Source organism: Adelges cooleyi, unplaced genomic scaffold (genome assembly GCF_023614345.1).
Source record: "Adelges cooleyi isolate 19-005CV unplaced genomic scaffold, UGA_ACOO_1.1 ACOO_flye_CR_arks_rails_tigmint_CR_PRNA_1, whole genome shotgun sequence".
Classification (NCBI taxonomy): Eukaryota; Metazoa; Arthropoda; class Insecta; order Hemiptera; family Adelgidae; genus Adelges; species Adelges cooleyi.
Genome location: NW_026095751.1, coordinates 7,570,512 through 7,587,230, shown reverse-complemented (window position 1 = coordinate 7,587,230; position 16,719 = coordinate 7,570,512). Strand labels below are relative to the sequence as shown.

The 16,719-nt window shown below is 32.0% G+C and overlaps 2 protein-coding genes across 2 annotated transcripts; both read left to right on the top strand.

Annotated features, from left to right (window-relative positions):
* Nucleotides 1-1,712: 1,712 nt before the first annotated feature.
* LOC126843691 (asparagine synthetase [glutamine-hydrolyzing]) lies at nucleotides 1,713-9,011 on the top strand. The gene is made up of 10 exons (XM_050581415.1): nucleotides 1,713-2,003; nucleotides 2,068-2,193; nucleotides 2,883-3,120; nucleotides 6,932-7,105; nucleotides 7,188-7,366; nucleotides 7,431-7,608; nucleotides 7,711-7,918; nucleotides 7,988-8,161; nucleotides 8,337-8,480; nucleotides 8,575-9,011. The coding sequence occupies exons 1-10, from the start codon at nucleotides 1,878-1,880 to the stop codon at nucleotides 8,696-8,698; spliced, it is 1,671 nt and encodes a 556-aa protein (XP_050437372.1). The 5' UTR covers nucleotides 1,713-1,877; the 3' UTR covers nucleotides 8,699-9,011.
* A 3,477-nt stretch (nucleotides 9,012-12,488) lies between these two features.
* On the top strand, nucleotides 12,489-15,981 carry LOC126844697 (raf homolog serine/threonine-protein kinase Raf). The gene is made up of 3 exons (XM_050583115.1): nucleotides 12,489-13,401; nucleotides 13,462-14,183; nucleotides 15,140-15,981. Exons 1-3 carry the CDS (start codon nucleotides 12,826-12,828, stop codon nucleotides 15,771-15,773), a joined length of 1,932 nt encoding a protein of 643 aa, XP_050439072.1. The 5' UTR covers nucleotides 12,489-12,825; the 3' UTR covers nucleotides 15,774-15,981.
* The last annotated feature ends 738 nt before the right edge of the window (nucleotides 15,982-16,719 follow it).

Genomic DNA, 16,719 nt, shown 5'->3' with positions numbered 1-16,719 from the left:
GGAAATATAAGATTTCAATTATTTTTGGAATGTTGCCCAATAAAAAAATGTATCATGTAAACAGAAATATCCTATAATCTGTAATATATATATATATATATATTTATATAAATGCGGTACTTATGAATTTTTTGGCTTAAGGTTAAGAGAGCCAAAATCACTGAAAAGTTCTTGACATTTTCTATAATTCTCGACCAACTTAATTTGTCCTATATTTTTATTACTATAATTAAGTGTTTAATTTTTCGAAGAATACTTCAAAATAAATATGTATATACTTTACACCGTTGTGTTGAAGTATTATTATGTTAACTAATAATCGACTAGTAATATTGATTGAGGTCAGGTGAATATTACTGGTACATGGACGTTTGCTTAAATTTTAATTATGTCTTCATATTTTGTGGATAACGCAGTTGACAAAAAGCTGATTGCACGTCACAGTCAAGTTACTCTACGTACAATTTGCTGGTTATCAGCTCAAATTCGATTGCTCATCTATTGTTAATTGTACTACAGACTACAATGTTTTATTATCGTACAATATCTAGGCTAATCGCTACCATACCGATGATAGCCAATATCATATTTTTTCTAATTGACCGCGTGTAACACAACATTATACGCGTAATCTACCTTTCCCATATTTGCGTCACTAATTAATAAAATATAAAATAAAAGTAATTCCTTGAACTTTTGAGTAAATATAAAATTAACAGACGTACACCAAAGTCAATATACAAATAACATAGACACCGAAGTGATAACGTTATCTGTGCAATATTCCTACGTTTCTGGAAAATGACCAACGCTGTGTATCACCTTAGTCAACTTCACCTTTAGATAAACATTTATATATCAGATTAAGAGGTTTGCTTGCGTGGATTAAAAAGTAAAAACATTAAAAAAAAAAACAAATACAAATTAATGATAATAATGAAACAAAATCGTCAAGGCAGGGCTTATTGCGTCATCTGCAAAAAAGTTTTGATCAAAACAATAAAAACAACAGCTTCCGATCCTGCGAAAACATGTTATGGAAAATATCATAATCGCAATTCGAACATTACACGATTTACGATTAGGCAATATAAGAGCTTGTGTCTCTCGACTAAATTATGGTACAATGTTTATACCTACGTCGAACCATCATTCGTTTCGGAAAAATATTCTACACATTACCGGTTAAATGATAAAAAGTTAAATATCACAAATAATTTACGACTGGGATTAATAAAATACTAAAAACGACAATTAACATGAATAAAACATTAGTTACTGGAAGGCTGTAGCCAAAAAAATTGTGTTTTTAATAGTATTTTTGTTATTCAAAATACTCGCATGTGGAAACAGACACCGATTCTACGCGTTTGTATTTTGGTAAATATGTTTTTTCAATAGAATCATAATTTCTTATTAATTGTAATGTTATTATTATTATTGTACATTATTTGGAGTGAATAGTATAAAAATGTATGGCGGTAGGCGTACCACGTATTTAAACGATGGTTTTTTTTATGCTTTGACGGTGCTAATGCTTTATGTGCAAATTTTATCAATGTCAGCGTTACACACAGCTGTAACCGTGTAGATATCGACGATGTCATTTTATGTTTATACATATGTCTGGCACGGTATCAACGAGGTATAATTATATTTATATATGTATAACGATGTATATATATATATATATAAATATTATTCACTTATTCAATGTTATAAATTCACTAGTGCGAGACTCACTGTTGGAGGAGAACGTTCGCTGATAAGTCATTCCGCAGCCACATATATAACATACATAGATGGTTTAAAAAGTTGAATTTCCTTTTTCGCAGACGTACTACACTTGTATAAGATTTTTATAAAATATTTCGATCATGTGCGGAATTTGGGCACTTTTCGGTATAAACGTGCAGTCGTTATCCAAGTATGACAAGACGTTTGCAAAAATCTCACACCGTGGACCCGACGCCTGGCGGTTGGAATATGATTTAAAAATCAAAGTGAGACACGTTATTGTCATTTTTTCATTTTAATAGATTTTTGAAACAATAGTATTTTTTACAGAACATCTGCCTCGGATTCCATCGGTTAGCCATCATCGACAGCCTCTACGGTATGCAACCCATGAAGCTCCACCAACACCCGTACGTGTCTTTGATATGCAACGGCGAGATTTTCAATTGGAGACAGGTACAGTTCAGCTATTGTTTGATCCTCGTTAACGCTAAACATTGAAACATAAGTTAGGAGTCCTTGCATAAATTATATAAAACGTGATTAAGTTACTATTTCGAAATATATGGCTGTCGATCTATGATGAAACATTAAAAATAGCGTACATTTTTGTCAGAGATTTCTTATCTGGCCACAGCATTTTATTTATACAAATAACTTGCGTGTAATGTATCTACACGCAAAAAAAAGTTAAAATTACAATTTCATATGTTTTATTGTTTTTTTTTAAATTTACTTTAAATTTTAGTAAACAGTATCGCGGTAATATAGAACAATATAATACTTATAAAGACCAGAAGTAAATATGTTTTATACTATATATTCGTATAAAATTGCATCGTCTAATTAAGAGATCTTAAGAAAACATTTTTTTTGTAAATTGCTAATTACGAATTAAATTTGAACATTTTTCAAAATTCATTCCGACACATTAGGTGATTAGGAATGACCCCATATCATTTTTAGGGGCCGGAATCCGAATAATAATAATAGTTGCGGGCAAAATTTTATCGGAACAAATAGACTTAAGTGAAAACAATTTTTTTTTTTTTTAACTTATTCTGGATCTCCGAATTAAATTTTTTTATTACCTATTAAAAATTACACTTTTCATAGTGTTAAATATTATTTTCGTTTCAATATAGCTCGGTGAACAACACGGTTTCCAATACGAGACAAAGTGCGACGTAGAAAGCGTTTTGCAACTTTACGGCGCTTTTGGAATCGATGAAACGCTTAGGCAGTTAGATGCCGAGTACGCGTTCTGTTTGGTCGACTCGCAAAAGAGAAAAATTTTTGTGGCCAGAGACCCTTACGGTGTGCGACCGTTGTTTTACCTCATGTCTGACAGCGGTGTGATGGGAATATCTTCGGAGGCCAAAGGTAAAAATTACTGTAAAAAATAATGTCCTAATGTCGTGCTCTTATGATTCATACTACAGTAGCCAGGATTTTATTTAGGGAAAAGATAACTAAAAAACGAATTAAAAAAATGGTGGTAAATAAATTACAGTGGTAATTAATCGTTTATTTATATATTCTGAATTTTCGGGAAAGGCTGCAGCACTAGAGCTAAAAACAGTTACAAAACATTGTAAAAAGACAAACTTTAAATTATTTATAACTTAATACAAAAGTTCCAACTCTAAAATTTGTTAAAGAACATTATTATTAAAGTTTTAAAACACCTTTATTTATAAAAGCTAAACTTTTAAATAAAAAGTTTTTTTTCGATACTATTATCGATTTACTTATGTATACTATTGGTGGTAGGCAGTAACTTTTAAAATAGAACTGTATTTTTAAGTTCACATAAAACAACTATAAAAAAAAATTTAAGGATGCAAAGTTTTTAACGACAAATTTTATTTTGTAAAATAAAAGTTAAAGTATATCTTTACTTTTTTAAATACAACTGTTAAATCGATCCCTGTTTTTTTAATTTAATATATGGCCTATGTAATCGTTTGTCATTACCCAGTCATAAAATGATACAATTTTGTTTAAAATCATTCCAATTCTGACTTTATGAAATATTATTATATAAGTATATTATAAACAAAAGTGCTACTGATAAGTGATTCAACACACGAGAAAACGTTAGTAAGCAAACCAAATAATTAGCATACGTGTTTATATATATAATTATCTAGTCAAACTAATTGATATTTATCCATCACATACAGCCAAATTAATATAGAATATTATCAATTAATAACTGACTACATTTATGTTGTATTAATTGCATGATATAATAATATTCATAATCAAAGTATGTTGAACTGATGGCTAATTTATTTTTTCAATTAATGAATTTAGATATACTTTTTTTATTGAGATTAAATTTATATTTTAGATATCTTAAATACTTCTATCATCAAAAAAATATCACAAAACCTCGAAACAAAAACGATATAAAGTACATTTAATGTGTTATGAGTGATCTTTTTTTTACACTTAATTAAATAACGGGTAAGGTACAAAATGTAAATAAAAAAAGATAAACAGCGTTGTACATATTATGTAATGTTCGCGATATGTTACATCATTATTCAGTACTCATTATGTATAAGAATAAAAACTCTAAAAAAGTTTTAAAGAATTTGTTTAGAGATTATTTGATCATGTAATTGTAGTTATTTGCTGATCACATGGTTAGAGGTCAATGTGATTACATTTATCTTTTTTTTCCTTATGATTAATTGATTGGCAAGTCTGTATACGTACTACTGTAATTGTTATTACAGTAGATACTAATTTAATATTTAATTTTGATGACGTTGTAATCAAAACATATTATCTAATTAATTGTAGGTGGGTTATTATTATTTTATTCGATTGTGCTTTAATTTTCAAACCGATTATCTGATCAAAATATCTGATTAAAATGTATAAACATATACTATTATAGGGTCATTCCACGTGAAATCACCTAATGGGTGTGCGACTATAGTTCAAAAATGTTTAAAATTTTTATCATATATTCGTTATAGATCCTTAATGATAAACAACATTTTAAACTTAGTTTTGGACCTATGTAGTTTTATTTTTAAAAATAATTATCCAAAAACACCTGACTCTGTAATTTAACCTCTGCTTAAATTTTCCAATTTACATATATTGAAAATATACAAAATTTACATTTACATTTTGAACCCTTACCACTGATGTTACATAAATGTCTCCATCACCAAACTTTTACCAAATGTTCTACTCACTTATAAATAAGGTTAAGTTACAAAGTCGGAAATATTAGGTGTTTTTGGATAATTTAAAAAAAAAAAAAAGTTTTTATCATTAAGGACCTGTGACGAATGTATGGTAAAAATTCTAAACATTTTTGAACTATAGTCGCACACCCATTAGGTGATTTCACGCGAAATGACCCTATAACGATAATTTAAAATTCAACTTAATATGTAAAGTCGTTGAGTTTTTTAATACTTAAGTATAAGTAGTTTAATAATTGGTGATAAATATGATAAACTTAAAATAATTTTTCATAATTACATTTTAATCGTACTAACTTAAATATTATAAATATATCGAGTCATATAAAATTTAAATTATACATATTATATTACTTCTTATCTTCTTAAGCTTTTCATAGCCCACTCAAAGCTTTCACTGGTTTAACTATTTCACGCCATCTCTCCCTGTCTTCACTCTCTTCTAGTCATATTTACTGTGAACCTTTTTTGTGATCAGGTTTCACCTTATTCATTCATCTTTGTCTGGGTCGGCCTCTAGGTCTTTTCCCGCTGATTTTACCAGACATTACTTCTTTTTTTAATAACTTGTCCTACTCATTCTACTCGTTTACTTCTTAAGTATGCTTTAATATTGTGCTTTTGGTACATGTGGTATGATTCCCTTTTAGCTTTTATTCGATTTTCACTATTCTCTACAATAAGCACCACAGGCACAATTCTCCACATTCTCGAGACTTTCATTTGTTTGACTGCCCTAATAGATCGGATGTTTTTGTGACTACTTTCGCACGTCTAATGCCAATAACTATAATATTGTCAGCATAGGCAAGTACAGTGTTCATTTCAAGGATCTCTATTTCTTGACGAACGGGTATAGCTCTGATCACTTTTATATTATTATGATCACTATTATAATACTTAAATTTATACATGTTATTATTATTCATAGGTTTTTTCGTATTATTTTTTTGTCCAGTACTGTAACTGTATCCTCTGAAAAATAAGGTACATAAAATGTTAACTTAATTTAACAAATGCTTTTGAAACGTTTTTGTTCAGAAGTTATAATTATATATGTCTATATTAAACTGACGTACTGTTTTTGAAAGACTTTAGTAGGATAGAATATTTTTTTTAATGATATCGGGACCCCGTGATTTGTGGTGATTGTATATAATAATAATTATTATAAGTATAATGTATATATTGTTCAAAGTTCAGATAGATAATAGATCAATAACAATAGGTATTTGCTAGTTATGTATTTTTATATAGTGGTTAATATTATATGGAATGACTTTACACAGCTCAAAAATAGACTTAAGAAAGGTCAGTTTCGATTATAACATACTAGGTTACTTATAACTGCTTAGTTCCTCGTAATTTTTTAATGCTAATTTTAGACTAGCGATTATTTGCCTTTGCTCATCTTCGTATCTAGGATCTATTTACATCTATGTTCTAAGGAAAATCCGCCAAATTAAATTTATTTTTTCATTTTGATTATTTTTTTTTTTTGAATGGGATATTCTTACTTTTAATGCCTATTAAAACGACCTTGATCGGGCGGTTCTGTTTTCTGAGCGAATAACCTACAAGGGAAAAGGAGTCGCCATCCCGCCTTTCGGGACGATTCCCTATAGGGAATTATATCATCATCATCATCATGTAGCTTAACGGGCCATGAAGGCCCAACGCTGCCATCATGAGATGGTTTCTTGACGAATTCGCTTCCGGGACGGGTCGTCAATCCGTCGCCGGATAGGGGGATGGCGGTTCCTTTTTACCGGACGATTGCTCGCCCAGCAAACGGAGCGCCTTTAGGGAATTATATAGGCGAATTAAATAATGTATTAGGCGAAATATTCGTAATGACAGCGTATAATGTCTGTTAAGCTACATGATGGAACTATTTCAAAAGTTCTTGCATTATAGATTTGTAAATGAAAAAAAGTTAAAATTGCCTTTTATCATTGTTACAGGTCTGACCACTTTGGTCAGAGAGCTTCATCTCACCAATTGGTCAATAAAACCTTTTCCACCGGGCCATTTGGCTGAATTCGATATCTTGCCCGACGGTAAAACACATTTGGTCTCCTTGAACAGGTTTTTTAAGATTGAAGAACCGATACTACCTCCAATTCCACTCGAAGACGGTTTGCTTTCTATTTAAGAGCTATAATGTATTTTTGAGGTTAAAAAAAGGAACTCGGCGGTTCTAATCTTTTTCATGTACAGGGTTAAGCGAAGAAGCAGTGCACGCCAACATCCGAAACCTGTTAACGGAGTCGGTCAGAAAGAGGATGATGGCCAACCGCCGGATTGGTTGTTTGCTGTCCGGAGGATTAGATTCTAGTTTAATCGCCGCCATTCTGGTGAATTTATCCAAAGAACTATGTCTTCCATATCCCATCCAGGTGTGTACGTCGTGTCGGTCTAAACAGTGTCATGGATAACACTCGTGTTAACCGTTTTTTGTAGACATTTTCAATTGGCATGGAAGACAGTCCGGACATATTAGCGGCTAGACAAGTGGCCAAGTATATTGGGTCCGAACATCACGAAGTGATTTTCACCGCCGAAGATGTGTTGAAGGTACTGAACGAAGTTATTCACACACTGGAAACCGCGGACATAACGACCATCAGGGCCTCGTGTGGTAAGAATAGGGTCTAAACATTGAATACAATTCGTGTCGGTTTTGTACTGATTTTGAAAGTTTTTTGTAATGGAATTTTCGGTTTTTAATTGTTACTTACAGGCATGTATTTGGTTTCACAATACATCAGAGAGCACACTGACACAACGGTATTGTGCAGCGGAGAAGGAGCCGACGAGGTGGCCCAGGGATACATTTACTTCAGAGACGCTCCGAGTCCAGATCACGCCCACAACGAAAGTCTCAGGCTATTGAACGACATCTACATGTACGATGGTCTTCGAGCCGACAGGACAACCGCTGCCCATGGGTAATACCATAACACTTAATGCTATATACCTTAAAAAAATGGTGCTTATACTTGTAATTTTTCTTTAAGGCTCGAACTAAGGGTGCCGTTCTTGGACTTGCGCTTCACACAATATTATCTCAGTCTGCCCAAAGGAATGCGTCAGCCATACAACCAAATCGAAAAGTATTTGCTACGTTCGGCTTTTGACGGCACAGGACTTTTGCCAAATGAAGTTCTGTGGCGACACAAAGAAGCATTTAGGTATGATATTGATGACAATTGTTAACGTGAATGCGAATTAAACGCGAAAAATCGAGTTTAACGTAACACAAATAATCGATTTGACCAAGTTGGCTCGAGTGTAAATTCCCTCGGTCTATATTGGAGAAATGGCCACCATCATAACAAACTAAAGTACTCAAGTTTGATTTTACAGTGACGGTGTGACGACGGTGAAAAAATCGCTTTTCAACATCATTCAAGAGTGGATAGATCCAAAATACACGGAAGAAGATTTGCAAAAAGCCTCTGAAAAGTATCCACATTGCCCGCCAAATTCTAAAGAATCTCTGTACTACCGGTAAGTTGACCGTAAATCTTCCAAATTTCAATAGCTATAAGCCACTTGTAAAAAACTAAATAATAATTATTATCTTTTGATTGATGATTACTAGCGATATGTTTGAAAACGACTACACTGGACTGGCCTCCAACTTTATGCCTTACTATTGGATGCCAAAGTGGACTACAGTAAAAGATCCATCGGCGAGATTCATCAACCATTACGCAGCCAAGTAACCTTCAAATACAGCTCGAAATGTGCATATTTTAATCATGTTAGTCATGTGTTCAATTATACAAATTCACGTGAAAATGTTTAATTAGTTTTAAAAGTGCTTTATAATATATGTAATTGTTATGTATAACACGATAGTGATAATTTATATAACAATAATTTCTTATGCAATTAAGAATATTTATAATGTATGTAAATACATTATTAATATATGTCCAAGGTATTTAAAAGTTGATCCTTTTAAATACTATACAAACCACAGTTACCAAATTATTTGAGTACCCCACATAGAGATTATAATTTATATCACTAAATATTATATATTTTAGTATTAAGATAAGGGTTATTAAAATGAAATTGGTTTGATAATATTTAATAGTTCACGAATAAACGATTTAGTTGAAATTTAAACAAATTGTATTATTTTAGTATTAAGAAAAGGTTATCAAAATGAAATTGGTTTGATAATATTTAATAGTTCACGAATAAACGATTTAGTTGAAATTTAAACAAATTATATTGTTTTAGTATTAAGAAAAGGGTTATTAAAATGAAATTGGTTTGATAATATTTAATAGTTCACGAATAAACGATTTAGTTGAAATTTGAACAAATAAGTAATTTTTTTCTTATGTTCTTATTGTAATATTCAGTTTTGTTTTTGTGAGTTTTCATAAATAACCCAGACAGCCCATAATTGTATACATTTGTTATTGTTTTAAAAATATTTTGTACATTATATCAATTTTGTTTATTTTGTGGCCATGAAATGACTATAACATTTTTAAATGTTAACAGTTAGAGTCATAGTGAGGTCTTTTGGGTCATAGGACAATTTAACATTCGGGGGCCCACGAAGGAAAAAACATGTCACCATTCCCCCCCTTTCAAAGTAGAGTTGAGTAAACTTTCTACTAAACTACAAAACAATACTAATACACCATCGAAGAAAATAGACTGTTAAAAGAAAATTAGAACTATACTTTTTTTTATTTTTTATTTTTTTATTTAGAATTTGTACAATCTGTAATAAATGTAATTACAATAAGAACAAAGGATAAATTACATGGTAGGCAAATATATAATAATATATTGATACAGTAGACTTGTTAGAAGAGGCCAGCCAGAGCTGGTACTTCATGACGTGTGAGATCGTGGATTAGTCAACCAATAGATCGCGACACCACGTTCGCTTTAGGCGCCTTCTGGGGTCACCAGGGATTGTGTGCACGGATAGTTCCGAGATCAGGGGGTTTTTATGGCTAAAGGTTTTGGAGTGTAGGCGTTTGTAGAAGGTTTTGGCAGAGTTAAGGACTGTTGGGACGGAGAGATCTTTGTGGAGGGTATCATTGGAGACGTAAAATGGGGCTTTTGTTAATAGACGGAGACATTTATTTTGAAATGTTTGTATTTTATAGATATTGGATGGTTTGGCAGCTCCCCATAGCTGGATGCCATTGGTCCAAATGGGTTTGAGGAGTAGTTTGTAAATTAAAAGTTTGTTTTGGAGGTTGAGGTGTTTTGTTGTTAGAAGGAAGCGTAATTGACGGAGGCGGTTGTTTAAGACGAGACGCTTAGCGTGGATATGAGTTGCCCAAGTAAGACGCCGGTCTAGGTGTAAACCCAGGTATCGAACATTTTGAGCGGTTGGAAGGGGTATGTTATTGAGATAAATATGAGGGCAGTCTGTTTGTTTTAAAGTGAATGTGCAGTGGATGGATTTAGTCTCGTTGATTTTTATCCCCCAATCTTTATACCATGTTGATAATAGATTTAGGTGATTTTGGATGAAGTTTGACGCCGTTACAGGATCGGCGTGGAGAGAACTATACTTAGTACAATATTATATAATATATTATACATTATATAGATCGTCACTTAAATTGAATAAGTGATTGTTTAATAAAAAAATATAAATGACATTTTTATAAACAGTGGTCAGTGAATATATAAATAGATTACAAAGTTAGAAAAAAAACATTTAGGCCGTAACAAAACAAATAAAAATTGTTTTTGTTGATTATAATTGATGTATTGTACTTAAGTAATAAAATTGTAAATTAAAAGCAAGGTCAAGTGCGTAACGCAGTACTGAAAGATGCTCATTGACCGGAGTTCAAAACTATTTAATCTGAAAACTTTTTGTTTTTTTTTCTTTTCTTTCATGTTTTTTTTTGTTTGATTAAATTTAAATAATTTACAACTACATATAATTGATATTTAAAAAAAAAGAAGTATAGACTAAAATAGATATATTTATATATTTAGGTCGTAACGTAAAATAAATAAATTGGAGTTTGATTCCGATTTCCAATTCACCCAAAAAAAAAAAAACTTTTGTAACATTTAAGCTATGCCTACTTATAGGTAGAAGTATAAACTGTTATATTATTTTTAATGTATACCTTAAAAAACCCTAGTCAATTTTTATTATATAAATTGTTGAAACAAAATAATGATCCTATTATTAGATGTATTAAATTTAATAAGAAACAAAATAGTCTTAAAAACATATGCATCGCCACTGTATACAAATCACGTCATATATTCGACATCAAATCACAATGTTCAAACACTGTTCAAATTCAGTCACAAATTAGATTGAAGGAAGATCTAAAGTGGGGCATATAAAAATTTGTCGTCAAATAAAGGACAACCCAAAAAATAGAAATTGTCCTTTTATCAAAAATAAAAGATAGTAAAAATATATTTATTTATGCAGCATAGCCGTAAATGTTCTAATTTTCTCGATTCGTGTTCTTTATTTTAAATTTTTTTGTCTTCTACCCGTTGATATTATAGTGTTAAGCATTGTTGTATACTGATTTCTGTGATATCTATTAGGGGCGAGACACGTCAGTACCGATAACCTCCACCCGTTTTCCATTAATTATTACCTCTGGCGTACTACGGCCCACGCCCGACAGAATGAGACCCAGTATTTGACACAAAGTAAGTAATCTATGATTTTATATGGTCATTGGTCTCGTATTAATTTTTATGTTGTAATAATATTTACTAGATTAATCCGCTACGCAGCGTGCCAGGTACCGCGGTTCTCGAGCGACCACCAGCAACTAACGTTATCGACTGACGGCTATCGACTATTGAGTATTGACCATTTTAAGAATACGATAACAAAATTGAAAAAAATTAGATTTTAAAATCCCAATACTATCATAGATTAAATACATATGTACTTAATCTATGATACTATATTGTAAAAAAATATTATTTAAATTAAATAAACCCAAATTATTTGTCTATATTCTAAGTGGGTAGTATTGTCTCATTGTTTTTCATGACGCTCCGCCCATGTAATCTGTAGACACTAGACTGTATATCTGTAACAACCGTGAATAAGTGTGTAAGTCGATTTCAGTGATTTTACAGTGGAGCGATTTTAAACTGACCAGGTGCCATAAATCAGCATGTAATAATCAGAAACTCACATCTCTCAAGGTTTTCTTGTTGGTCCAACGAGTTAGACATTTATTCAAGGTGTGCTAGGCGCTTCCAACTACATCCTAGCGTACTTGGCCAATTTTGACCAAAATTCGACTTACACACTTATTTACTGTTGTTACAGATATAATATATTATTATATTTATATTATGTCCATGATAAAATTATGCGTAGAACTGCGGCTCACGGCTGTCGTAAAGCGACATACGGCAGTTTATCCAATGCGAGGGATAATGGGGAAACGTATTCATTAGTTGAGTTACGGTAAATTGTTCCGCGGTTGTGGTCAAACTGTCCGGGTAGTTTTAACCTAAAAATATGACCAATGTATGTAAATTTGTTTGGCAATTCTATGTTTTCAATGGAGTTTTGAATTGCTTTTAGTTTAATAATTAATTATGAATTATAGGTATCAGAATCGTTGGCTGTGATATATAATTTTCGACTACCGGTTGTTAACGATGTCGTAGTGACGTACAACGCTGAACCCTCCGATTGTTGACAGAGTGTTTCATTTAAATTTATTAAACAACAAAAATGGTATCCCACGTACATAGATGGGATACCTAAATAATCATAACATTATGGTGTCGAAGCTGTAGCACAGGTAGGCCTCTGCAATCTGGCGAGCTACCCTGCCTGGACCAAACCATCGTCGGCATTATGTCGTTCGACTTTGAGGAAATCAACTCATTGCGTCATGAACTGCAAAACGTTAGGGAGGTGATGCGCCTGACCAAGTGCAACATCGAAGAACTCAACGGCACATTCGCCACCTTTGACCATCCGCCGGCAATTTATTTGACCGAGTACCGAGAGCTGACTGTTAAGCTACATGAACTAGAAGCCAAAGAACAGCAGCTACTCGACCAGGTTGACCATCCAAGGGAGCATCGCAAGACAGGCAGGGCCGATAAGCCATCTACGCCGTCTGTGCGTGTAATCAGAGCGCATTTGCCAAATAAACAACGCACCACCATCGAAGTTAAACACGGTGAAACGTTGCATTTGGCCTTAGAAAAACGCTTACAACATAGAAAAATTCCTATGAATGTCTGTGTTGTCTATAGGCATGGTACTAACCATCAAATTCCTTGGGACACGCAAACATCGGCAATTGAATATGATGAGATCCAAGTAAAAATGTGTTGGTTACCGATTCAAGCGTCATTTACTCATGATTTTTCCAAACGCACTTCGTTTACCACTTGTGATCATTGTCGACAATTATTATTTCAGGTCGGTATAAGTTTTTTTCTTCAAAATTATTGTTTATTTATATTACTTTTTGTTATTTAGGGTTATCATTGTCGTTCGTGTGGGTTTAAATTTCATGAACGTTGTTCAATGGGCGTGCCTGTGTTATGTATTCCAACCAGAGACTTAAACAACAGTAACAGTGGTAACCATACTATTTATCAAAACTCTGCAGGTATACTACAGCTATCCTCGGATTATGAATCATCGAGACGCAGAGTGCTCGTCCATGGTGAAAGATCTAGTTCTGAGCCTAACGTGTGTCGCAACATGGTAAACATGAACTGGGATGACTTGGCTGAACTAAAACGGGTACCGTCAGGGGTGCCTCAAGGTTATTTACCCCATAGCCAAAGTGCTCAAGCATCTCCAACTAATGTACTGAGAACCAGACCTCGATCGAAAAGTGATGACGAAAGTGCTACAAAAAAACGACTTCGAGACACGGGACCCCAAGAGTCTCTTGAAGATTGGGAAATACCTGAGACCGACATACAACTGGGTGATTGTATTGGATCGGGATCGTTCGGTACTGTGTACAAAGCTAACTGGCACGGTCCAGTTGCTATAAAAGCTCTTAAGGTAAAACAACCGACCGCTGCACAATTACAGGCGTTTAAAAATGAAGTATCTGTTCTTAAAAAAACAAGACACGTTAATGTGCTGTTGTTTATGGGAGTTATTCGCAAACCAAATTTAGCCATTGTCACCCAGTGGTGTGAAGGGTCGAGCCTATACCGTTGCTTGCACGTTCTAGAAAAAAAGTAAGTTAAAATTTCATAAAATTTTGTAGTTATATAAAAGTTTTAAATTGAATTACAAAAATTGTAAATATTTTTAAATAAACCGGCTAAGTGGTATAATATCTCGCTGTAAAGTTATTAATTTGCATAAGTGTTATAAATATTTAACAACCATAGTCATAAAACAAAAAAGTATACAATACAAATAATGCCTAAATAGTAATATAAATTAGTGTAATTTTAAAATTGTATTTTACAATAATTTTGTGTTTTATCAAATTTGTATTATTGGCAAACTTCCCTTAATATACTATTATTTAAAACAATAATTATAAATAACTAATTTTAAATAATATTATGATAGTTAAAAGTATGATGTTTGCTTTTGTAGCTGACATTATTTTAAGTATATCAAACAATTTTAACCAAGTTGTTTTTTGTGAAAGCGAATCATACAGTGCTTACCGTTTTAATTTGTTAAGATATTTATTTAAATCCCTTTGATTCGCTGTAATACCAAGTTTTTATTTATTTGGAAAAAAAAATATAAAAATACTATTAATCAATACTATTATTTATTATTTTACTATTAATAGGTAAAAGAATTTATAATTTTGAAAATTTAATGAGTTAGGTACATTTAAAAAAAAAAAAAAAAGTCATTTTACAAAAGTTTTATGCTACATATAATTAAAAATGGTTTGAAATGAAAAATTTAATTACTAATTTATACTTAAATAAAAAATCGCGAATTACCAAACATCTAATTTAAAATCAGTGTTGTGTAAAATGTGTTCGAGTAACTTGTTATTCCCGTTAATTGAATTATGAACAATGAAAAAAAAATGCTTGAATAATCGTTAAATCTGGCTAATTATTTGAATACAATTATATTGAATAGTCCATATCTCTGTTTAAAGTAAACCAACGTGCTTATAATCTTATGTTGTTCTAATATGATGTAAATTTTTTTTCAGATTTGAAACTATGCAGTTGATATCTATAACCGGCCAAACGGCTATAGGCATGAATTATCTACATTCAAAGAGCATTATACATAGAGATCTTAAAAGCAACAACATATTTTTCAACGACTCTGTAGTGAAAATCGGCGACTTTGGTTTAGCGACAATTAAATCGAAATGGTCTGGCGGCCAGCAATATCATCAGCCTTCTGGATCAATTTTGTGGATGGCGCCTGAAGTGATCAGAATGAAGGAGGACAATCCGTATAGCTTCCAGTCGGATGTTTATGCATACGGTGTTGTGCTGTATGAACTGCTGTCAGGTCAATTGCCGTACACAGAGATAAACAACAAGGACCAAATCTTATTTATGGTTGGCAGAGGTTCCCTGAGACCAGATCAGAAAAAAGTACGGACAGACGCGCCAGCTGAACTCCGTAAGCTGATGGAAAACTGTATAAAATTTGCCAGGGAGGATAGACCCAAATTCAAAGACATTGCCATATCCATTCAAAATATTATACATGCCATGCCAAAATTACAACGGACTACATCTGAGCCTATTTTGTGTCGGTCAAATTGGAGCGATGACTATTTGTACCCATCCGAAGCAAATAACTATAGAGGAGCTGCTGGCTTTATATAAAAAAAAAACACGCACAACTGTATAAAAAAAAAAAAAAATTATTTTTACTCTGATGATTTATTATTTCTATGTATCTATATATAAATAGTTAAACATAATTAACTAGTGGATGACGGTACATACATATATACATAAATAATATGTAAATATGTACACTAGTGTGTATGCGTATGTAAAATTTTCTTATTAGATATTGATAATTTGTTGAGTTTGGTATATAATTTACTTGAATTTTGGTTTTTAAAACAAACCAAAAACGTTTTCCCTAAATCACCTTCAATTTTCTCTAATTATATGGTGCCTACAATTTGTATGTAGTACCGGGTGATTGATTAACTATGACCCAGTCCTACGTTACCATTAAAAAACTGAAGTTCATATGGTTTTAACATAATATAAAGGATGGGGTTATATTTTTTAAAAATATATAAATTTGTCCCAACTAATAACTAAAAAAGTATATAAAAAAAAAAAAAAAATTATAATAAGTCTAATATCTTTTAAGTTATTGACATTGTGTGTGTGCATACACACACAATGCATTATGCTTTATCTATTTTTCTATTAATTACCAAGCTTTACTTGTGTTATTGGTGATAGAAGTACTCAGTTTTGTAATCCTTGTTGTCTGTTGTTAAATGATCATACATACAAAAAGTTGGCCACACTTTGTGTTGCTCGTCGAAAAAATAAGTAATGTTACAACTTTCTTATAATTGACTCGGTTAACAGAACGTTATACGGCCTCCTATTTATTAAGGAGTTGGCTATAAGCAAAAATGTTTTTATCTAAACATAGCTACGCAGGATACGTTTTACTCGGTCCATACTGATTTTGAGCAAAAACGCCTTTTACAAAATCGAAGTAAATTAATAAAAAAATTATTTTGGAGATATTGTGACATCCGATCTTAAAAAGTAATAACGTTAAAAACAAAGTCAATTA